The sequence below is a fragment of the Ursus arctos genome, unplaced genomic scaffold (assembly GCF_023065955.2).
Source record: "Ursus arctos isolate Adak ecotype North America unplaced genomic scaffold, UrsArc2.0 scaffold_8, whole genome shotgun sequence".
Lineage (NCBI taxonomy): Eukaryota > Metazoa > Chordata > Mammalia > Carnivora > Ursidae > Ursus > Ursus arctos.
This window is the reverse complement of record NW_026623100.1, coordinates 83,425,194-83,448,601: the sequence shown is the minus strand read 5'-3', so window position 1 is coordinate 83,448,601 and position 23,408 is coordinate 83,425,194. Positions and strand designations below refer to the sequence as shown.

The 23,408-nt window shown below is 53.4% G+C and overlaps 1 protein-coding gene across 3 annotated transcripts in view; it reads right to left on the bottom strand.

The window, feature by feature from the left end:
• EIPR1 (EARP complex and GARP complex interacting protein 1) overlaps positions 1–23,408 on the bottom strand; it is a 121,091-nt gene that overhangs the window by 13,846 nt on the left and 83,837 nt on the right. For all 3 annotated transcript variants that reach the window (XM_026518036.4, XM_026518042.4, XM_026518052.4), the window contains one exon: positions 5,475–5,574. In XM_026518036.4, the coding sequence (XP_026373821.1) occupies positions 5,475–5,574 (100 nt within the window). The remainder of the gene's footprint in view (positions 1–5,474; positions 5,575–23,408) is intronic.

The window sequence follows — 23,408 nt, the reverse complement described above, 5'->3', positions numbered from 1 at the left end:
GCTAGTGGCTCCCACGCCCCACCAAGGACTCTGTTCCCTGGCGTCCTGGAAACCAGAGCCTTCCTGTCTTCAGAAAATGCACACAGGGCATTAGATACCAGCACTGATGAGGGAATTTGAGGTCGTTTTAAATTTATTTTTAGCTTATTTCAAACAGGACTCTATTTGTAGGAAGAACAGAAGTAAAAGGGCTTTTCCTCCTTTGCTGCACCAAAACCTAAGCTCTCTTTGCAGAGGAAAAGGTGTGTCCCACACCCAGAGCTGTGGGCTTGACCTCAGCTCCATGCTCAAAACAGGAAAGGTCGCGAGTGCAGATTTAAATTTTCTCACCAAGATGGACAAGAATATAGCAAATAGTTCTGTCACGCCAATTAGACACCAGTGATCCGCTGGAGAGAGAGATCTAATTACAGTTGATTAGCGAGGGAGACATCTTTTACGAAGAATAACAAAGGCCTAAAAACCTGGAAGCGCTGCCGTGATGACACGTGTCTTCCTGTGTCAAGTGTGACCCTCACCTGCAGGCTCGAGGGATGATTTAATTAGGATGTGCACACAGACTGCTCTTCAGTAGCTCGGTTTCTCTCCTCTGGACCTCTGGCCTTTGCACCGGGATCCTATTGACCAAACCCTCACTCCTAATCCAGTTTTAAACTGTATATTCCCACTACTTTCGTCATGTACCCGTCCCTCCCTCCGTCAGTCCATCCTTCCACTCCTGTCTTCCTCCCTCCGCCCACCCATCCAGCCATCTGTCCATCTGGCACGTGAGGACCGCTTGCCAGGCACCAGGCACTGTGGGGCAGGCCGCCCCCACATGACGTCCACTGTGACATTGTCCTACTTTATAGATGTGGAAACTGGCCCTGACTTTCCAGATGAGGACACTAGGCTTGGAGAGGGCACACCACTTGCCCAAGGGCACCTGGGAGTGAGTGGCAGAAACGGGACGTGATGTTGCCACTCAGAAGGCTGCCTGCGCTCTCGCCATGGAGCCACGGCCTTCAGCGTCTCCCTCCCGTGCCCCGTGCCTACCACTGCTCCCTTCACCGGCCCGTGCCTGTCCCAGCCCGTCACAGCAACGCCTGCAAACTGAGATTACATCATCTCCATGCTGCAGACCCTAACACTGGGAGGTGAACCCCAGGAAGGTCGAGGCTGTGTCTCCACATTCAGAGTCCGGCCTCACTGAAGGGCACGCATCCCACTCCCCGCAGCGGCAGCTGCGTTCCCTGCAACATACTTGGTTTGTCAAACGTATTATTCACTCTATCATCTGCTCTTACTAGAAAGAAGTCTTGTGAGAGCTTGGGAAGCAAACACTGGCCAGACACCAACACCCAGCCCGATTTGTATCTGACGCCTTTTCCCAAAATCTAATGGAAGACTAAAGAATCCTAGTCGTCTCGATATTTATAAAATCAAAAGCTATATGTAGCTATTATGCTACATTAAGATACACAACTTAGGAAACCACTCACTCCATGTTTTCTTGAAGATCGCAGCTTTTCTTTCAAACGACTAAGCCACAGCCTAAGCCCCAGCGGCTGCTCTTGGAAACGCGTGGCTCCACGGGCTCTGTTCACTTCAGCGACGCACACGGCACTCAAATATTGGAATGCCGTTTTATGAGGCTCACCAGAAAACCAGCTTTCAGAGTTTTACTGTTTTCCGTGGACCAGTTTTACGAAGCTTGGTCAACCATCCTATTTACTGGAGTTTGCTCCAAATAAATGTTGACTGTTCCAACACTCACATCCACCCTCACAGACCAAATGTGACCATGGCCGCTGAAGACAGGTCAGCACCGAGGCGTGGCCCAGAGAGGCACCACGCACACGTGCCAGGGCCACGACAAGCCCTCGGGGGCACTGAGGGGCGGGGTCAGACGTTGAGTCCCGAATCTGTCCATCAAACCATGTCGCCTCCAGAACGTCCCCTGGCTCCTTGGGCCTTACTGTTTCTCAACTGCCAAGTGAGGGAGTCGAATTCTGTGACCCCGAGGTCCGTGTCTTTACGTGGACTGCTTTAAAATCAGTGGGGGACGAAGATCTGTCAACACACCGTATGAGCCCAGTTACAACTACGAAGACACATTGTGGGTGTCTGGGGACCTCGCAGACCCTCCTGCCATGTCCTCAACGCTGGCCATCCACGCTTGCTGAGTGACCACGTGCACACAGGACATGTGCCACGCGAGCCAGGCATCTGGGTATTCAACTTCCTCTGTGATCAGACAGGGAAGGGGCTGCCAGGTCAGCAGAGACCCTGGACGTCAGACGAGGTAAAGGAGGACAAACCCATCTGACAGGCCCATCGAGGGCAGCAAATGTCCCCTCGGGAGGGGACGCTGACAGTGGGGGTGTGGGGCGTTTGTGTGCATGTGAGGCTGGGGAGAGCCTCTGTTCCCTTCTCTCAACCTTGTCATGAACCAGGTAAAAGCATTCTAAAAAATAAAGTCTATTAAAAAAAGATGAAAACCTTTCCTCTGAATGAGGCCCCACTGAGCAGATGGGACAGAGAGCAGGGGGACATAGCGTGGGAAGGCCCCTCACGTGCGGCGGAACAGCCATGTCCACCCACGCCCGTCTGTGGAGACCCACCATGCTGCCACAGGGGCTGCCACAGGGGCTGCACACGAGGTCCCCACACTGGGCTGCATCAGAGGGCAGATTCGGGTGAAACCCCTGAGATCCTCACGCTGACCCCGGACAGGAGAACGGCTTCCGCTTCCCTCTGGGCCACATCTGGGGAACAGTGGGCCAGGCACGAGGCGCAGTCACGATGTGGCAGGCGGCAGACAGGCTCCCGGGAGGAAGGGGCACAGGAGGGCCCAGCCCGCTCCTCCTGAGGGCAGCCCCACTTCCGCCCAGTGCTCTCTGCACCCATGAAGGAACACATATTTTATATTTCCAGGTACCGCAGACGTGGCCTGAGCTGCTCCGAATGACTTTCCTGCCACCACTAGCTCCCCCCATTGACGTGCAGTCAGTCCCTGCCATAGGTTTTAGACTTCACATTATAACACTTCTGCAAGAACACTGTGTCCTTGAAGCCCACTCTCTTCCTTCTGAGAGGCATTTCTGCGTGTCAGTGCCTGAAGGCCCAGCACCGCCGGGCAGGGGACACCCCGGGTTCATCCTTGAGAAGCCCCCACGCTGACACACGGCCTGAAGGAAGAGGGCCGCTGACTCTCAAGGCACCCGTCTTCCTTTTGCTCTGTTGCTCGCTGCACCTGGAAAGCTCTCTATTTCCACGGTGACTTAGCGCTGCTAGGCCCCAGAGATGGATGAGCACACTCCGAAACAGGGAGGCATCCCCTCTGCCTTCATCGGGGCCGGGACCCCGTGCAACCTCCCCCCTGCAGACCTCCCCTGGGCTCTGCTAATGATTATAAATGGCAAAGAACCTCCGATTTAATTGCAAAAGGTAATGATGCAGCGAGCATAAGATTAGATTCACCACAGAAGGCAATATCCTCCAACAATAAAAAAACGGAGGAGCTGGGTGTGAAGATGGCCGGAATCGATAGGAAGGTTTCGGTATTAAATACCACGGCAGAGGGTCGCAAAGTGGTATTGACAGAAGTGCTGACGGCAGATAAAAACGAAGGAGAGAAAACTAAATTGGTCTCTGCAGAAAATAAGTTACAGATTAATCACCCTACCATAAAATCATTCTGCGATGGCCGAGGGTCTGGAGAGGCGCCCCCATCTGCTTCCAGGACGGGCCGAGCACACATGCACAGAGGGCTGGCCTCCTCCCCGGCCTCTCCTGCCCAGCAGGGCGTGGCACAGCCCACAGCTCCCCCAAGCATCTCCGTGACCTGCACTCCAGCAGGAAAGTACTGTGCCCTTCCCGTCTTTGGTCTCTGGCTACAGAGACAGCATCCGCCAAGAGGCGAGTGGGAGGGAGGGACAGGAGGGGCTTGCCGCCAACTGAGACTCAGACTCCGCAGCCAGCCCCCTCCCCGGGCGGGGGGCACACACTGTCTCCCCCCTGCAGCCCACAGGGAGCAGCCCCAGGCACTGGGTTACCCTCAAGTTACCTGTTCTGCTCTGAGATCTGGGTGAAATTTGCGTTCTACTCTATGATAGAGAAATACATTCTTTTAAAAATAAAAATAGTGATTTTTTTTCCCCTTAAATAATACTTACACACTACAAAGACAGACCGACTCTTAATTTCCCTTCTAAACACGCAGAATTAAAACTTGAACACAGCACTTCACATCCTGAAGAGGGACTTCGACACCACATACTGATGACGACCAGTCACTAGTTACGCCGTCTCTACCGCCTGCCCAAGAAAGGGTTTATTCACACTGAAACGTACCACGAGGGAAAAGGGCTAAAGACGCGTCATGGAAACAAAGAAACACAGGAGCCACCACTACGAAATCTGTCCCACAGACGCTGCACCCGCCCCTCCTCCTGCTACACGTGGCCGTGGGGCGCCCTCAGTAGCACTGACCCCTAAGCTCTGTCATGTCAAGTCTCCAGACTCTTCTCTCTAAAGGTGTTACTTTGACGTAAGCTAATGCAACGAAATCATGAACACAATATAAAAGTCACGTTTTAAAAGCGGAAATTTTAAGGAATCAAACATGAAATACACTGAGCAGCAAAATATTTACTCTGAAGGACAAAGTACTAGAGGCGATGACTAGTTCCCGGGAAAGTCAGTGCTAAACACTGAACGGCGTGAGGCTGCGCGGCCCCGTGGGGAGCTGTGAGGACCCAGCCACTCACGTCCTCGGAAACAGAACTCTGAAGGTGACACGTGGGTGGCCGCAGCTCAGGCAGGGAGATGCTCTGTGCCGCCCAGCGGGCCCACAACCGCGCGCACGGGGTCTGAGGACTGCTACCGCAGGAAGACGTACACACACAAGTGAGGGGACGGTGAGCTGACAGGCCATGGTTGGGGGCGGTCACAGGACACAGGGGGATCAGAGGCCACCGGGGGTCACAGGCCACGGGCAGGTCACAGGTCACGGGAGGGGTCACAGGCCGTGGGGGAGAGGCATCACGGACCACTGTCATTTTTACAACTCAGAATTCTGAAAGAAGTTCATCAGCACTATGAAATTAGTAATTTTGACTGCTCCTACCTAAAAGGTGATTTTAACCAGACTTTGAAAATCCATTCATTGAAAAGACAACATGCTTGAAACGAGAACATAAGTCGGAATATCCCACTGCCTCTTTTGGACTAATTATGTCCGAGGGTGGGGTTTTATCAACCTTCGGTTCTGTGTCCTATCTGTGCGTGGCCTGGAGGCCCGAACCCCAGGCAGCTTTCACCTTAAAAGCCAATCAAGCAATTCTCTGACTGATGATTCTGTCCTTTCATTAAGTATTTCATAATTAACGTCACAATTATAAGCGTATACAAACCAAGAAGTATATTCTGAATTCAGCCAAAAGGTCCCATTGAAAAACACAAAAAATGACAACTATAAGCTTGTCACTCACCACAGCCTGGCTGGAGCTTTCCTGAAGGTCCCACAGCAGGATGTGGTTGTCTGCCAGCGAGATGACCTTCTTCCCGTCCCCCGTGGGCTCCCACGTGACACTGCAAGGAAGAGGAGGACCCCCATTAATAGGGACATCAGAAGTCCCAGATGTCTTTGCAGCTGAGAGCTGTTGCAAGCATCCTTCACGGGCAGCGTGGCTTCCCCTAGCACACGGTCATGGCCGACACCCGCCAAGGCACTACTCCAGACAGCACGTGTGTGCATGCAGCGCCGCGTCCTCTCCCGCTGAAAGTCTGTGTCCTCCCGACTCCACGGAGGTCAGGCGGTTAAGGAGGCCAGGCCTTCAGGGCGCTCTGGGTTACGGGAGGTGGTGAGGGCGGGCCTGCGACGGGACTGGCACATCCGTGCCCCCTCCCTCTCCCTCGCTGCCTCTGTGTGGCGGTCTCTTTCCCTCCCGCCACGTGAGCACAGAGTGGGAAGGCAGCCATCTGTAAGCCAGGCAGAGGGCTCTCGCCAGAACACCACCATGCTAACCGTCCGTCCTCAGACTTCCAGCCCCAGAACCGTGACAAATAAGGTCTGTTGTTTCAGACCCCAGCCAGCCGTGCTTCGTGGTGGCCGCCCGAGCCGACGCATCTTCTCGGGGACTGAGGAATGCAGAGCTGACCAACAGAGCCAAGAGGACAGGACGCGGCCTGCTGGGGGGCCGGGTCTCAAGGGGGCCCAGCACGGACACTGCCATTTGGGGCAGAAATGCCTACATCTTTCGTAGCCCAAGGACTGCCGGCGATGGGAGGGCGTCCATGTCTGTCCTGCCTGTGACACCAGGTCACTTCCTCATGGGTCAGCCGGTCTGAGCCCCAGTTTCCCGTTTCCTGCAGCCAAAGCCACCGCATCTGATACAGTGCCTATCTGAATAGCCAGTACAAGACCACAAACCTTATCACCTCCACAGAAAAGCCACGGAGACCAGGTTTCGGTCTGGTCACAGGTGTGGATTTCTGCCTTCGCCGATGAATTCCCAACATGTTATAAAGAGGAGACCCTCACTCACGTCCTGCAACCCAGGAGGGACCGCAGACTTCACCGAGGAGCCCGCCGCTGCTGCTCCTAACAGAACCCGACACTGACTGACGGCGCCCCCCCCCCCCCATCCCACCTTCCCAACGCCGTCGGTGGGGCCGGGAGTACTTGCAGTCCCACACTAGTAGCATCCAAAGCCACAGTTTCTTTCTGCTTTACAGTTTAAGAAACACAGAGTTTGCGGCACTATGACCACAGGTGTATCACTCCTCTATCACACGGAGCTTAGCGCACCCTTTCTGACAACAACAGTGAAACATGCACCATACCAGTACATAAAACTAAAACCCAATAGCTGGAAGAGATTCTAAGAAATCGGTTCTGAAATCTGCTGCTCCCGTTCCATTAAGATACCGGCTAATCCTAACTTTGAAGACCGCTCTTTACAGCAAGACAACTGAACTTCTCCTGGCAGCCCGTTTCCACGGGTCAACTATGCAGAGTTCACACAAGGAACAGTGAAGGCCGAGGGGGAATGCAAACCAGGAAAGGAGGCTGAGCAGGGCAGCCCGCAGGCTGGTCCTGGTGCAGAACGACACGCTGGCCTGTGCTCGACCTTTCGCGGCTCAGCTCAGCTACTGTAACACATCACCACGGGCCGGGCCGCCTGAACAACACACATTTAGTCCCCACACGGTGGGAGGCTGGACCCCCAAGATCAGGGCGCCAGCGTGGGGGGGTTCTGCTGACGGCTTCCCACCGTGTCCTCAGCATGGCAGAGAAGGAGAGGGAGCCCGCGTGCCTCTCTTTCAAGGGCACTGATCCCATGGTGAGGGCTCCACCCTCAGACCCTGATTACCTCCCAGAGGCCCTACCTCCTCACACCAACACGCTGGAGATCAGCGGTTCAACACGCTGGAGATCAGCGGTTCAACACACGAATTTGTGGGCACGAAATATGCCGTCATAGCACCATGCATTAGAAGCAGTACGCTTAGGACGCCGGACAAGGGGCTCCTGAGAAGATCGCACTCATAGCAGACACACGCCCCGGCACACAAGCACACACTCACGCACACACCAGCCAAAGTCTGGTGACCGGAAGTCAGGCCGAGGAGAAGCTGCACGGCTGTGGGGGTGACCGCAGGGACAGTAACTGCCCAATCCCGTGTTAGCAAGACCACAGCCTGAAAGCAGAGGACACACATATGTGGACTTTTTAACAAAAACTCCAGAAAGCCAGAGATTGCCAGGTAACTCACAATCACAGGGTAAGAATTAGCCAATTTGATGCTGAAGACTGTTCTAATCATTTGCCTGTGGTTTCTCTGGCGCGGCTGAAGGCTTCTGGAGCGCAGACCCGATTTGCCAGAGTTCGTTCATACTCCACAGTGAGCAGCAACGTCTGAGGCACATGGCACGCAATCGATGCCTGCTCGTGACTTCCGAGGGAGAGTGAAGAAGCCAGGTAAGAGCGGAGAAGCCGCGTACAAAAACGAGACCACTTCCAAGTACATTCAGCAAACTGTTAGTGCATGAGGGCCGGGAACACAGCCAACCGCCCCAAAATGAGAAAAAGCTTTAAAGGCATCTGAACAATCGCAATCCCTTCACTGAAGCTCTTGTGCTCATTTTATGTTAAAATTGCAGTGTCTCTTGAGCCCTTACTCAGACCTCGCCTTCCCCTTCCATCTGCCCACTGTTCTAACGTGGTCGGTTATGATGTCCAAGACTACAGAACAAACGCGTGGGCCCGAGAGAGCAGGGCGTTGGAAGCAGGAATACGGGTAACAGGGCAAGCTGTAAAAACTGATACCCACACAAGGGGAGGGAGGGGGGAGGAAGGGAGGAGGGAAGGTGGGAGCAGGAGGGAGGGAGGAAGGGAGGAGGGAGGGGAAGAGGAAAGATGGAGGAGGGAGGAGGGAGGAGGGGAGGAAGGAAGAAAGATGATGGAGGAGAGTGCAGAGAGGAAGGGAGGATGAAGGAGTAGGGGAAGGCAGGGGAAGGGAGAGGAAGGGAGGAGGGAGGGCAAAGGGAGAGAGGGGATGAAGACCATACACATTTGCCTGAGGATCAATTCCAAAACTGTGGAGAAAGTTGTATGGAAACTGAGTCACAGGCTCGCTCTTGACCCCAAATGCAACAGGATGTTGTGAGGAGGCAGCGGGCTTCAGAGAAGGTCCTTCCTCCAGACACAGCCGTGGCACTCACACATCCTCCTCTGGCCTAAAGAGAGCGGTCAGCTTGGTCTGGCTGTGCTCCGGGGTGGGAGGAACGGCGTGCAGAAGGAGGAGGGACGTCCTGCAGGAAACCGTGGCTCGCCATCGCTCTCCCTGTCTCCACACCCACCAGGGTTTCCGTCCGCTGCAGCGCGGGCCGAGGGCTACCTCTCTGTGGCGGACAGTTTACGTGTGTCCGCGATCTCATCAGAGCAACAACCAAATGAATTTCAAGTAGCCGCAGAAGTAACTTCCTATCTAAAAAGGAAAAGTATATAATAGTTTAAAAAGGCCTTAAAGTATACAGGAGAGGGATAATGGCTTGTGTTAGGGAACAGGCTGCCCTAGGGTTCTTAGAGGTGGAGGGTCTAAGAAAACCTTCATTTCTTCAGGAACACAGTTCTTGCCACTTTTGAAGGTCATGGTGAATATGCTCAAAGCACACAGAACATGTAGGAAATGAGGTTCACAGCAGGCACCCACCCTAGCCGGAGGGCAGGCCCTACATTGCCCCACAGACTGAAACCCCGGACCTGGGCTGGGGGGCGCACGGCAGAGACTGATTCCGGCCGGAGCTCCAGGAAACCCTCTGCCCAGGAAAGGCCTGCTGAGCTCCTAGAAACACAGCGGCAGGTGGTTCTCCCTCTTCAGAGGAGTAAGGGCAAGTCCCTACACCACCGTGGCTCCTGGTGCCCCCGTCTCTCCGCAGAGGTAAACTCACAGGAGTCTGACCACAGCAACCCTGGGATCTTACGGATTCCAGACCCGAGGTGCAGGCGGCTGCTTATTCCCCTGCCAGAACCAGGACCCAGGCTGGAGAGAGCAAGTCACTTCAATAAAACAAACTGTTTGCAGATGAGGACGAAGAGAGGCCGGCTTCTGGAGGCAGGAGGGGCTCGGCTGAAACACCACTTCCTCCGGGGAGTGGACCAGCTTGTCCTGGAGCAGCAGCCCCTGGTCATTCATGTCCGCTTCCTGGCGAGACAAGCTCTGCCCGAGCCCAGGCTCACCCGCGGTATGTGCCGAGCACCTCGCCCAGACTCTGACCTCCGCAGGAGAGGCGCAGGAGAGGCACTTAATAAAGAGGTTTTGGAAGAAAGAGGGAATGAAGATTTAATTACACATCCTCTCAGCCTGTGTCCAGTGCACCTTATAATGCATGAAAAATAAAATTGGAAAAAGATTCTATTTATCAAGTACACTCAGTGAAGATTGGTCCATCTTGGAGCCCATTTGAGAGGATTTGCTACTTAGTCTGGAAAGGACCTCATCAAGAAGAGGTGTTGCTTGTTCCCTGACTCTGCCGTGTTGAAGAGCGCACAGAAGGAGCCCTGCTGCCTCCCTCTCGGCCCCACCCTGCCCCCTCCCCCCACGCCCCCTCCAGGCAGTGAACTGCGGGGCATCGCTCCTGGCTGATCAAACCAACACTGAGAGACTATGGACTCTGAGAAACAAACTGAGGGCTTCAGAGGGGAGGGGGGGGTGGGGGAATGGGATAGACCGGTGATGGGTAGTAAGGAGGGCACGTATTGCATGGTGCACTGGGTGTTATACGCAACTAATGAATCATCGAACTTTACATCGGAAACCAGGGATGTACTGTATGGTGACTAACATAATAAAAAAAAAAAAAAAAAAAAAAAAAAAAAAACAACCCAACGCTGAACTGCCCTGCCTGCCCCCCACAGCCCCATGCCAGCCTCCATGGGCATCTCTGCCCGTGTGTCCACATCACCCTAAACTCCAAATGTACCAAACAGTATAGGCTGCACCCCCCACTCCTCTCTAGCCCCGGGGTTACAACTCTCCTGTGAGCAAATCTTGGGAGTAATTTTTTACTATCCTTCCCAAATTCTACATAATAAAGCATGTTGAATTTTATTTTTAATGTCTGACTTCTTGCTTTTTCACAAATCTGACCCAGTTTGCCCTTGGCTTCCTGATTTTCTTACAGCTCTTGCCTGGAAACGCGGTCTCCCTGGCTCCTACTTTCCCTACTAACTCTGCACAATCACCTGAGAACGTGGCTCACCAACAGCCCACGTTCGGTCCCATCTCTGGGCTTCCCAGCATCAAACCACAGAAACGGGACACGGTCTTGTTCTTACAGAAACACTGTCCTGGGGCGTCTGGGTGGCTCAGTCAGTTAAGGTTCTGCCTTCGGCTCAGGTCATGATCCCAGGGTCCTGATCAGAGCCCCACGTCAGGCTCCCTGCTCAGCAGGGAGTTTGCTTTTCCCCCTCCCCTGCTCATGCTCTCTCTCAGTCACTCTCTCTCTTTCAAATAAATAAAATCTTAGAAGGGAAGGAGGGAGGGAGGGAGGGAGGGAGGGAGGGAGGGAGGGAGGGAGGGAAGGAAGGAAGGAAGGAAGGAAGGAAGGAAGGAAGGAAGGAAGGAAAGGAAGGAAGACGGTGCAGACAGTTTCAGCTTGAGTACCACCATGAATAGGAGACTGGCATCAGCAAAGCCATACCAGTGACATTTTGAGCACCTGTCACACATTGTGTTTACACAGAATATTGTCAGATTTGGGTTTTGGGCTCCTATCTGTCCAACTAGCCCCTGTTTCTAACCACAGTGGTGGAAGGATCCAGGCCCTGCGGGCATGGTCACGTGGCCCATTAAGACAGTCTGCCATGCACAGGACAGGGGGGCGTCAACACAACACGAAATCCATCTGCGGCTCCCACCAAGGCCATTTCGCCCACAAAGACTGCTCCAGAATGCCTCCGACCACACACAGTCCTCCAACTGGGCAAGTGTGGCACCTCCCTGATGCAGTGCCCACCCCCCCAAAGTCATGCAACAGACCTGCTCAGTCACAAGACCCCAGCCTCAGATGCCCCCAACCTTACGGGCTAAGGCACTGGGAACCTCTTGGCCTATCAGAACCCCCACCTTCATCTGGAGGGTGGACGTGCCTACTCTGGGGGCTGCCATAAGGACGATACGACTTACTCACGAACTCTAGCAAACCCGAGTCCCCCAGTCGGGGCTGCAATCCTGCGGCAGGAAGCTCAGGACAGGGTAAGTAGCACACGCACCCCGCATGTTTTCAGGGTAAAGGGCATTGTGTGAAACTTTCATCACGGTGCATATATGTGTATGGGGGGGGGTCGTCATGTAAAATTACCAACTACTTCTTTGTGATTTTGAAATTTGGAGAATGCTGCTTCGGACCACTAACGCTGGGGTTTTTTTAGTAATTTCAAGCATTCTGGGTAGATTTTCGTCTGAAGTGGATGGCCTGCTTTTTACCTTTGCAGGAGTGCACCAAACGCACAGCCTGGCCGAGAGGACCCCTACCAGGCCCGTCCGGCCCTGCCGCGTGTTCCCATGTGTCTGCGGACAGAGCTGGCGCCCCGTAAGAAATGGCCATACATCACTGATCTTTACGGGGGTCTGCTTTGATGACAGTCCAGTCCGCCACCCTGGCTACTACGCGCGTCCTGCCGGCACCTACTTCACACTCCCTTCTCACCAGGCTCGAGCAGCACATGCACTCATGACTAACAACCCTGTGTGGGCGCGGAAAGCTCGCTCCCCTGAAGAAAACACGTGAAGCATCGCCCCTGCCTTCCTGAAATCCTGATTTAACCTGTACTATTTTATATTCTAATATAAAGTCATATATGCTCATTAAAAATTTTTAAACTTTGTAGGAGTGTAAGTCTCTTGTATTGCTGCCCAGTGGAAATAGCTCCTGTCACTAGGGGACGCGTAGCATCCAGGTCTTTGCTATACACATGCTCACATGGATACTACACCTCGGCTGCCGCTTACAGAAATGCAAACACACTGACAACATTACCCTGCAATGTGCTGCTTTACTTACACGTCCCGAGTAACTTTCCATGTCAAATAAATGTAATCTTGCCAAAGGCCACACAAAATTCAATTGTACGGATACCTGTAATTTTCCATCTTTGAGCTTTGACTTCCTCGTCTGTCCAGTGGGGACAATAGTAGTGTGCCAACGTTACAGATCTATGAGGACCAACAAGTCAGTGTTTAGGACGGCCTGCGCAGAGTAGGTGTGCAACGAGCCGCAGGGCGAGCGATGCACTTAGATCTGTGCTTCTTAAACCGGGGCTACTCTCCAGAGACTTTTGGGAAAGTGTGAGGGGCACCTTTGGCTTTCATGAAGACGGGGAGGGCAGTAGGCTGGGGGACGAGATACAGGGGTGCCCCATGTCACACGACATGCAAATAGCCTTCAACAGCAAAGACTGTCCCACCCCAATGCCAACAGCCTCCCTTGGAAAACCCATAAAACCCTACTTTGAAATGTGACTGGAATATTAAAACCACCACCTTTACACACCAAAAAATGCCATCACGATTTAGGGTAAGAAAAAAATGTTCAGGAGAGGCTAGAAACTCAAATCCTTGCTTATTCTGAAAGGCAACAGAGCTCGGGTATGTCTCGCTGTCATGCCCACTTCACACCCAGTGGCCTGGGTGCTGAGTCCCCCACGTCAGTTTCTGTGGCCCCTGGGTTTTCCTCTGAGGATCTTCTATCCAAGTCAGCACCAGGCCATTTCCCCTGGGGGGTCCGAGAACATTCTGGAGCTCCTGGAGTTACTGTCCCGTGCACCACAAATTTGCTCAAGAGCTCCGTGACCAGGCCCCCAGGGAGGCGGCTTCTTACCCTGTACTGTTTTTATGGTGCATACACAAAGTGGGAAGGCTTCCTCACGTTCTCATTCCCTCGCTATCTCTCCATATCCTGGTCCCTGGTGAGTCTCCTCTGGAGGACAGCGCAGGCTCCCACACCGCCCAGAATACGTCCCACGTGGGATCTGGCTGCCTCGGCCTGCCCTCCAGCCCTAGGGCAGCCTGTGTTCTGGGTGCCTGGCAGTGCCCCCCAAGGAGGATGCTGGGGGTGGCAGGAGGGGGGCATGTCAATGACCACGGACGACCCAGAGGAGGGACGGGAATCCAAAGTAAACTGGTCAGGAAATGATGAGGATGAGTGAGAGAGACGCCAACCTATTCAGCTTGTTTCACTAGTTCTGGATCTCTCTCTCACACACACGCACACACACGCACACACACACAGACCCCACACTCTCGACACACACACACACACACACACACACACCAGGTGAGCTGGAGCTGAGGCCATTCCTCGGAGTGTAACACAAGCTACGCCCCAGAGCAGAGCCTTCCTGCTCAGTGGCCTCAGTGGCAGGAGGAAGATACACCCGCATTGAAGATTTTTGTTCTTCACGAAGAAATGCCTCATGGGAGCACTGACTCTGAGTATGTACAGGACATGCGTGCCAGTATGCTACTGACATTTGCCATTTATTTCTGAGAAGACTTAAATTTGTAATCTCTGAATTACAGGACATGAAAAAGAAGGGGAACAAATCTGCGTTGTACATGCTGCAGGAGTTAGTCTCGCCACACTTATCTGATGACCCGGAGATGCCCAGAGCAGGACGAGGAAGGAAAGAATAGGTATCTCAGAAAAATTCTGCGAACTATGTCACCACCAATGTGTTAACTCGGCTAGAAAAGGCTTAGATGGAGACGAAGCCACCAACTGTGCTGGGCGGCGTGGGATCCGCGCCCAGGAGGTCTGAGGGCGTGGGTGGGCGCTGAAGGAGAGTGTGCAGGGGCCCTGAGAGGAAACGACAGGCTCCCGCCGGCCACCAGCACCACTTCCCAGGCAGGGATACCTCCCGCTTCCCACCACAGAGCTAGGAGACGCGGCCTGAAGACAAGAGCGGGTCTGGAGGCAGGCCCTGCTCAGCGTGTGCGCCTTCCGATCTGCCACTAAAAACAGAAAACCTGAGTTCACTGTCTTGGCCATGAAGCAGGCGACCAGACGCCCTGACTCACCGACGGCCACACAGGGCTGCTGCTGGTGCCCCCTCCACCGCAGCTCCCGCCCAAGCTTCCTCCGCCCACGGCCCTCATGCCTTTGCCTCTGGTCCTGTAGCGTCCATCCACGTGAGTGAGCGCTGCAGTGACAACGGTCTCGCTGCTCCTCTCAGGGGCCGTGTAGCTCCGGAACACGCGGACAGAGCTCTCACATCCTTCCCGGGAACAAGATGTCCGAGGAATTTCCACGAAACGGCAGCAAGCAGACGCTCCCACCGCACGTGGTCGAGCCACTGGGGGGCCCACTCCCGCCCCTCATATTTCGTGATCTGTCCTGGGTTACGCATCAGAAAATACCTGTTGTTGGTTTATGGGAAGCGATCCCCAAAATCATCAGTGTTTGTGCCTAATGACACACACCCTGGGATAACCGGAGCACGAGAAGTGCAATAAAAAGAGAAATCCCATTTTATCATGGATCATCACCATGAAACTGGGGCCATAAACATAAGAAAATAACCTAGAATTTCTGCCCTACTTGCTACTCCAAACTAAGAAGTTTATTTCTCTGTTCATAAAATCATCCATTTTTCTGTTTTAGCACACGCTGCCAGTGAATTTGAGAGGACATAAAATTACAGTAACAAGTTGAGAACAAAGTAGCATATACCTAATACAAGTGTGCAATATCCCTTCATAATCACTGAGAGGAAAACACAAGAAAAGGGCTGATTCTGTAAATAAACCCAAATAAAAAATCTAAACTTCTGTGAGGCAGTTAGCAAGGACCATAATGGCAGCAACGATGGCTCTAATTTCATGCTGATCAAACAAAATAGGCACCTCTCTTCTTCAGATCAGTGACTCCAAATGAATGATTCACACTCTGGGCTCTGGTACCTGGGGTGAGGACAGCTCAAAGGACACCAGAAATTCTTAAAACAACCTCAACATAAATTTAATAATTTAAATCCACAGCATTTCCATGCCTTACCTATTCTCTGTGGCCGCTGGGGGTGGGAGGTGGGGGTGCCATGAAAGGCTGGCCCCCCAGGTCGTGACAGGCACGAGGCAGCAGCCCCATGCGGCTGGAAGACAGACTTTCGTCCACAAGGAATGGCTGTGTGAAGACCCTCAGCTCTCACTGCATTCAACAACTCACCAGGTTTATTACTTCACTGTAAAAAGGAAAACCTTAAGAAGGAAACATGTCTATTAAGTCATTGGTTACAGATAAAATTTTGAAAAAACGCTTTAAAACGATACAGTATATTAGTTCCCCAGCTTATGCATCTCTTTCCAACAGAGATTTGGCAATCTGGCTCATTTCTTCTTGTTGGAAAACGCACAACAGAACATAGGACCGCTTTCCACGGGTGCTGCGGAGATCAGGGAAAGGAGAGTTTAAGAGTCACACCATCAAGTCGAGAGGCACGCTTCGCCCAGCTCTGTGGCCACGTGGGCTCTTGATGGCCGTGCGCAGGGGGCCTTCCGGGCGCAGAGTCACGTCCGTGCACGGCCTGGCACCCTGGCGGGCAAGCTCATGCCTCTGGCGCAGGGTGACTATGAAACGGCCGTGCTTATTCTGACATCCCTCACCCGGACACACTTCAGATTCATCAGCTAAATAACTACAGTTTCAGTCAGACCCAGAGCGAAAGGCAAGAACAGGCTGGGCACAAGGGAGAAGGTATTTTTCTCAGATGCTCCTCTTTCTTGTGGAGGCTGATGTTAGCAGTTAACAGCCAAAGTCAGTGCTCCGAGCCGTACGTGCACAGCTCAAGAGAAATAAAGCACTCCGATGCTGAGGACCCAGAAATGGAAAGGGGCCCGTTTACTGAGCTGGAGACTGGAAAACACAAGCACCTATCACCTAGCCCTGTGCTGCTGAGAATCCTCCCCCAACGGGAAATGCTCGAGGTCTGCGTGCTCCTCCTAGGGGTGGACGTGGGTGCTGGACACACTGCCTGGCCCTCCCTGAGTCCAGCTCTGTGCCAGATCAGCACTGTCCCCTCCTTCTGCCCCAGAGAGAGCCGCGGGGCACAGCCGGGGCTCTGAGCATCCTCTGTGTGATGGATTCTCACCAGCCCCGAAAGCCCACCTCACTCACCCCAGAGTTCACAGGTCTGTCCCTCCAAGGCCACCCCAACACTCCCACAGCACAGCTCCTCCTAGGACTTGGAGAGGAGCACAAGCCAGACAGCACGGGGATGCTGGCCCCTACCTGGTGCTCAAGCAACAGCAAATCCTAACCCCCTGCGCCCTGGGCCTTCCCAGGAAGTTCAAAGTTAACTTTTAAATGAAAGCACATTTTGGGGCACCTGGGTTGTTCGGTGGGTGAAGTGTCTGCCTTCAGCTCAGGTCATGATCCCAGGGTCCCGGGACTGAGCCCTGCATCGGGCTCCCTGCTCAGCGGAGAGCCTGCTTCTCCCTCTGCGTCTGCCCCGCCCCTCCTGCTTGCTCACGCTCTCTCACATGTGCGCACACTCTATCTCAAATAAATAAAATCTTCTAAAAAATAAATAAATAAAAGTACATTTTGAAATCAAGCTGTCTACCCAAACTCCAAATAGTGGTTTGGTTCCCTCTTCTTTTTGATCTACTTTTCTTTCTTCTTTCCCTACCCCATTTTTCAAACAGTAAAAAATGTTTAAAATTCTCACACGTGGAGTAAGTGCACCCTCAGGTTTGAACTTTTAAATTATTCAACCTCATGTTTAAACAATCACCAATAGAACTAAATGCTACCTTCCTCTAAACTCGTCCCTGGGACACACTGGTGGCCACTGGGTAAACTCACAGGTTCTGGGAGACACCGGCTGGTTCGTAAGAGGGTCACATGAAACACACTCTGAACCACATTCTCACGGAAACGTGGACTGAAACCGTAGGAAGGACACGAATTTCTCGCGTCGTGTACGTAACTACACTTGGTGCCCTGCACTTCGGACTTCGCGGTGAACGTCCAGTGCAAGCCATATCTGCACGTCGTGTTTTGCTAGTTTTTCACCACATCCCTAACACGGAATCTTAACGGCATCAGAGGGGGCGAGACAGTCCGGGACACGGGACAGCCATGCTTGGTGAACAGCGGAGACTTGAACAAGCTTGAGAGGAAGGCATCTTCATGTTATCCTTTTCCTACACAGAAGAAGGGATGTGGGCCTCATTCTGGGCCTCTGTAAAAGCTAGCGGACGCCAGTAGTGAGCCCGGAGACAGGGAAGCGACTTACACCTCAGAACACCTCGGCTGGGTAAACCCAAAGAGCAGGGACACAAATCTCACGAAATCTGATAAATCTGCAATCATAAACTGTCATGATCACTGAGAATTCTCCATCGCTGTTGGCCATAAAACCGTGTCAGAAGATCTCTGAATTTCGGGGCGCCTGGGTGGCACAGCGGTTAAGCGTCTGCCTTCGGCTCAGGGCGTGATCCCGGCGTTATGGGATCGAGCCCCACGTCAGGCTCCTCCGCTATGAGCCTGCTTCTTCCTCTCCCACTCCCCCTGCTTGTGTTCCCTCTCTCACTGGCTGTCTCTATCTCTGTCTAATAAATAAATAAAATCTAAAAAAAAAAAAAAAAAAGAAGAAGATCTCTGAATTTCAAACATACTTTCTTACTTATGCTCGAAGACAGCCTCTGTAAGGTGTCAAGGGTACCTTTGAATCTACTTGTTTCCACGGTTTATCACGTTGAACAAAAAAAAGAAACAGGAAAAGAGAGACGAGGCCAAATCCTTTCTTTTGTGGCTAAACTCCTCAAGAATTGGCAGCCTCACACGCTGCTCTTCCTCCTCTTCCTCTTCTGCCTCAGCGCCATGTTCACGCCCCCTCCTCCTCCTGATGGGCGCGCACGCTCCCCTTCCTGGCTCAGCCCGCCTGGCACTGCTGTGTGACACTCACCTCCACCCGCACTCGGCAGGGCTCTTCCAGAAAGCTGGCTCGGGACATACAGGTCAGCCAGTCACCCCGTTGCTAGCGAGCAGCAGTGCAGGGACGCTCCCTCCCGTCCACCCACCAGGACTCTGGGGCTGCACTGACTGTCATTCATTATCCGGCCAACCCTAGAAAGCTTCTGGTTACTAAGTTTAGTGACTTCTCCTTTAAAGGAGATTTTCGTTGTCCGAGAAACCAGGTGATGGTGTGACTATGCCTGACGCACCACTTGGGAGACGGAGCATGCCAAGAATACACCGGAGTTTCTACTGCGTTGACTTGGCTTCCACTCTCAGGCAGGGAGCGTCGATCCACGGCTAAGATGCTTAACTCTTTAGCAGCGGGGGTGGGCGGGGGGCTCTTCTCGACCAAGAGGGGGTGGGGAAGCCCAGAATCACCTGTGTGGCTCATTAGCCCCGAGCCAACGGCCATGACGCTGCAGGGCAGACGCCAGCTCACAACGGCCCAGCAGGCCCACGCACGGGAAATCCTTCCCCCCTTCCTGTTCACAGGACAGGGGACGGTGTGGGGCCCAGAGACCCCAGGGACATGCTGGGTCTGCAGTCGTCTACACTGCATATGCTGACAAGCGCCCCGAGCTGCTGGTCCAGTTGCTGACTCATGGAGAAACCTCACTCTCACAGAAGAATAACCATATACAATATGCGGGGAGAACTGTGAAGAGCCCCCCCTTACCTACCCCTAGAAAGTGAAAAAAGGGCCAACAACATACGTGGCATGGGGCTTCACTCTTTTACCTCACTTTTTTACCACAATAAGGTGGGTTTTTGTTAATTTTACTTAGTTATGTAGGTCTCATCACCCTGCAGAAAACTACAAGGCAGCTACCACACACAGCCTGAAGCATAATGGGGCAAGATACACTGAAGATGGGGAAAACATCACAATTTGGTAAAAGCGTCCCCAAGGGTCTGGTCCAACTGCCCTGCAGGCAACCGGCCGTGGGCTGCACGGACCTCAGCCCGGGACACCTCCTCTGAGTCCCTGTGAGGCGGCTGCCTGGTGCCACGACCTCCGAGCGACAGGCAGAGTGGAAGAGGGCTAGGAGTTATTATCTGACTCACTGAGAAACAGGTGCGTGCTGTTCAGTGGAGAGACACGACAGCACCTGACAAGTGCAGAGCTGGAACACTCACCAGAGACCCCGCATAACCACCCCGTCACACCTAAGCGAAGGAGGCACGTGTCCATGGGGACGGCATCAAGTACCGACATATGCCACACTCACCACACATTGACCACGGTAGCAAACCACAGCGGAAGGGAAGAAAGTATGCGAGAAAAGAAGGCGGCTTTATTATTTGCAAAATGAGGAATTCCCCTAGAAAGCATAATTTATTTGTATTTATCATCCATAAAGGACTAGCTGGAAGATGTGTGAACATTCTCAGAACTTATTCTGATGAAGAGGTATTTATACTCCCAGCAACAGAAACAACTTCCAAATCACAGTGCGACAACCACAATGGCTCCTTTTGCTCATGCATTCAGCAGGGAGGCAATTCTGGGCAATGTGTGGTGTCCTGGGGTCGGCCTGCCTAGCTCTGAATCCCAATTACTCCACTGAGTAGAAAAGGCTGGATGCATGCTGCTTGCTTTCGGGACGGCAGTTACCTTCTCTGCCATGGTGCCTACTTTATAGGGTCGTGTGGGGAGGAGGCAGCGCCTGCAAACCTCAGAAGGGCCTGCTCAAAGTTGGGCTCACAGCAGAGCATGTGCTGGGGCCGGCGCTGTCCTTGGTGCTGAGGATGCACCTGCCACCTGACAAGGCCCCCGACCCGGGAAAGTTCAGTGACGGAAGCGTAATGAATGCAGCCAGCGGAGTGCCAGGCATGGCCATGCCTCTACACGAGATAAGCTGGCCGCAAGGACAGGAAGATGTGGGTGGGGGTGGAACAGTGGTTATTTTAGAGAGGCCCTCTCCGAAGAGGGGATGCTGAACCACAAAGCCGATGGCTCGTTAACCCACACCAGAAGCTACAGGGGGTTGCTCTAGGCTCAACTTGGGACCTGCATCCCCACAGTGTGGATCTGAGAAAATCAGGAAGAGAACGGGTTGTTGGCTTGTTTGTATTACGTATCCTAACAAGAAGGGCAGTGCCACAATTCCACAGAGATCCTGCCCCAGAGCCATGGTAACAACTGCGAAGCATTTCCTCCTTTTCAGGAATCTCCACTTGCAGCTGAGAAAAAGGGGTGACTTTCCAGCAACCCTACGCAGCCCCAGGGCAAGTGAGCACAAGAGATGGGGCATGCTGCCCTCTAGGCCAGCACTCCGTCTACGCCCATGGCTGGGAGCTCAAACCAAACAGTCACAAGGCCTTCTAGAATCTTCAGTGGTAGGTGGCCTGCCTGCCAGGCATTGCCCAGCCGCTGTGTGTTAAGAGGCTGAGATGGGGGTGTAGGGTCACCTACACTAGGGCCGAGCTGCTCCCAAGCAAACAGAAACTGCACGGCCCTGAGGAGAGGAGCCTGCACGGCGGCCTGTGGGGCGCAACAACCCCGCAGACTGTGGAGTGTGTGCTGTTCCGGGACACTCCCTTACAGCCAGGCGATGCCACAATGTGTCCAGGAGCCCCTCTCCAGGAACTGCTTCAACCCCAATTTATAAACCAAAAGGAAAGTTGACAAGACTCCCAGCTGCCTCATGTTCATGTGAGCACCTGTCCATTCCTGTTCAGAGCAGCTCTATTCAGGATGTCCAAAACCCAGGGGAAACCCAGCTGGCCTTCAATAGGTGAACGGTCACAAAAACCACGGTCTCACAGACTACCACTTAGAATAAAGGGGCGGAGCCACTGACAGACACAGGTGACAACAGGAAGGACCCCCAGGGAATCACAGTGTGCAACAAGCCACTATCAAAGCTTCTGGAGTGGACGCTTCCATTCATAGAACCTTCTCAAAATGCTAAGTCTACAGGAAAGAGCACAGGTTCGTGCTTGCCAGGGATTAAAGATGGCGCATGGGGAGGAGAGGGCTATGGCCACAAACAGGTAGCAGGAGGGCTCCCGGTTCTGTATATTGACTGCAGTGCTGGCTGCACCAACAGACACACATGATGACATGGCAGAGAACTCAGGGTGCACACGCGGTGGATCCTATCTACCCCCGTCCCCAGTGATGACCCTGCAGAGGCGTTATGCAATGTTGCCACTGGGGGAAATGGGTGACAGGCACAGGGGATCCGTCTATATTGCTCCGATAACTGCAGGTGGATCACAGCCACCTCACGGTGACAAGGTCAATAAACACATACAGTGACATACAAAACGAAGTCAGGAGACACTTTGAACCATGGCAGCAAATGCAGAAGAAGGCAGCCTTCCAACATGAACTTGATGAAGACCGTTTCTCTGGATGTGCTTACGTATCAACAATTACTTCCTAACTAGTTCCCCTTTCATAGGGGTGCAATCACGGGGGTGCGATCATGGGGGTGTGATCACTGGGGGGGTGTGATCACAGGGATGTGACCATGGGGGGTGATCATAGGGCTGCAATCATGGGGGTGCGATCACAGGGCGTGATCACTGAGGTGTGATCACTGGGGTGCGATCACAGGGGTGCCATGATGGGGGTGTGCAATCACAAGGTTGCAATCGTGGGGTGGGTGCAATCACAGCAGTGTGATCACTGGGGGTTGATCACAGGGGGTGCTCCCAGGAGGTGTTATCACAGGGATGCAATCACAAGGGTATGTTCACGGGGGAGTGATCACAGGGGTGTGATCATGGGGGTGCGATCACGGGGGTGTCCGATCACGGGGGGGGGATGCTATCACGGGGGTGAGATGACAGGGATGTGATCACGGGGGTGTGATCACGGGGGTGTGATCATGGGGGGTGCAATCACAGGGGGTGTGATCACCAATGGTGTGAGTACTGGGGGTATGATGATAGGAATATGATCACGGGGGTGCAATCACCAAGCATGTGGTCACCAGGGCTGTGACCACTGGCATGTGATCACAGAGTGTGTGATCACCGGGGGTGTGATGGTAGGACTACGATTCTGGGGTTGTAATCACCGCGGGTGCGATGATAGGATTGTGATCACGGGGGTGTCATCACCAAGGCTGTGATGACGGGAATATGATTACAGGGGTGCGACCACCAGGGGTGTGATCACAGGGGTGTGATGACAGCAATATAATCACAGGGGTGTGACCCAGACTGAACATTTCACTGGCATTCCTGACAAGCACACATAGATAGGTGTGACCACTCCTCTGATGGAACACTGGATGGAGTATGTGAACCCAGGTAGGAGCTGGGGAAACCGACCAACAGCCCCTCCCCTGCCCTCAGAGCTTAGCCCATCTGTGCACTCGCCAAAGGCTCAGATGCCATCTGCATACACTGACCTCCCCAAAGTCACTGCTGGCCTGCATTGTGTCCTCCCTGCTCTCCCCGTGCCAGTCTATCTCCTGGCACACACGTACATATCGCACTCATATGCACACATGTGCGTCTGTCTGCACACGTTGCAGACACGCCCTGCACTCTCACAACCCCTCGTGAGAGCTGCAGGGCTCCTGTGCATCTTCTTTGCCTGCAGATGGGGTCTGACACTTCTGTGAGGAGAAGGAACCGTGACCCGGCAGCAGCCTGGCACCCGTGTAAACACACTGCCCGCAAACGATGCACAAAGGCCCTCCAGAGCCACAAATGGCGCCGACCCCCAGTTCTGCTCCCTTTGCCACTCCAAGACCCAAGGCTGCCGACGGAAACCAGCATCCGTCCCAGCTCCACATGTCGGCTCCTGAACAAATCCCTCTTCAATTCCACTAGTAAAAATTAATGACTCTTTCCTCAGGGGCCCATGGCACAGAGTTCCTAATGATCGCGGTGCATGCCACAGCCTGCCCTGTGTCGCTTAGATGTTTACACCGTGGGT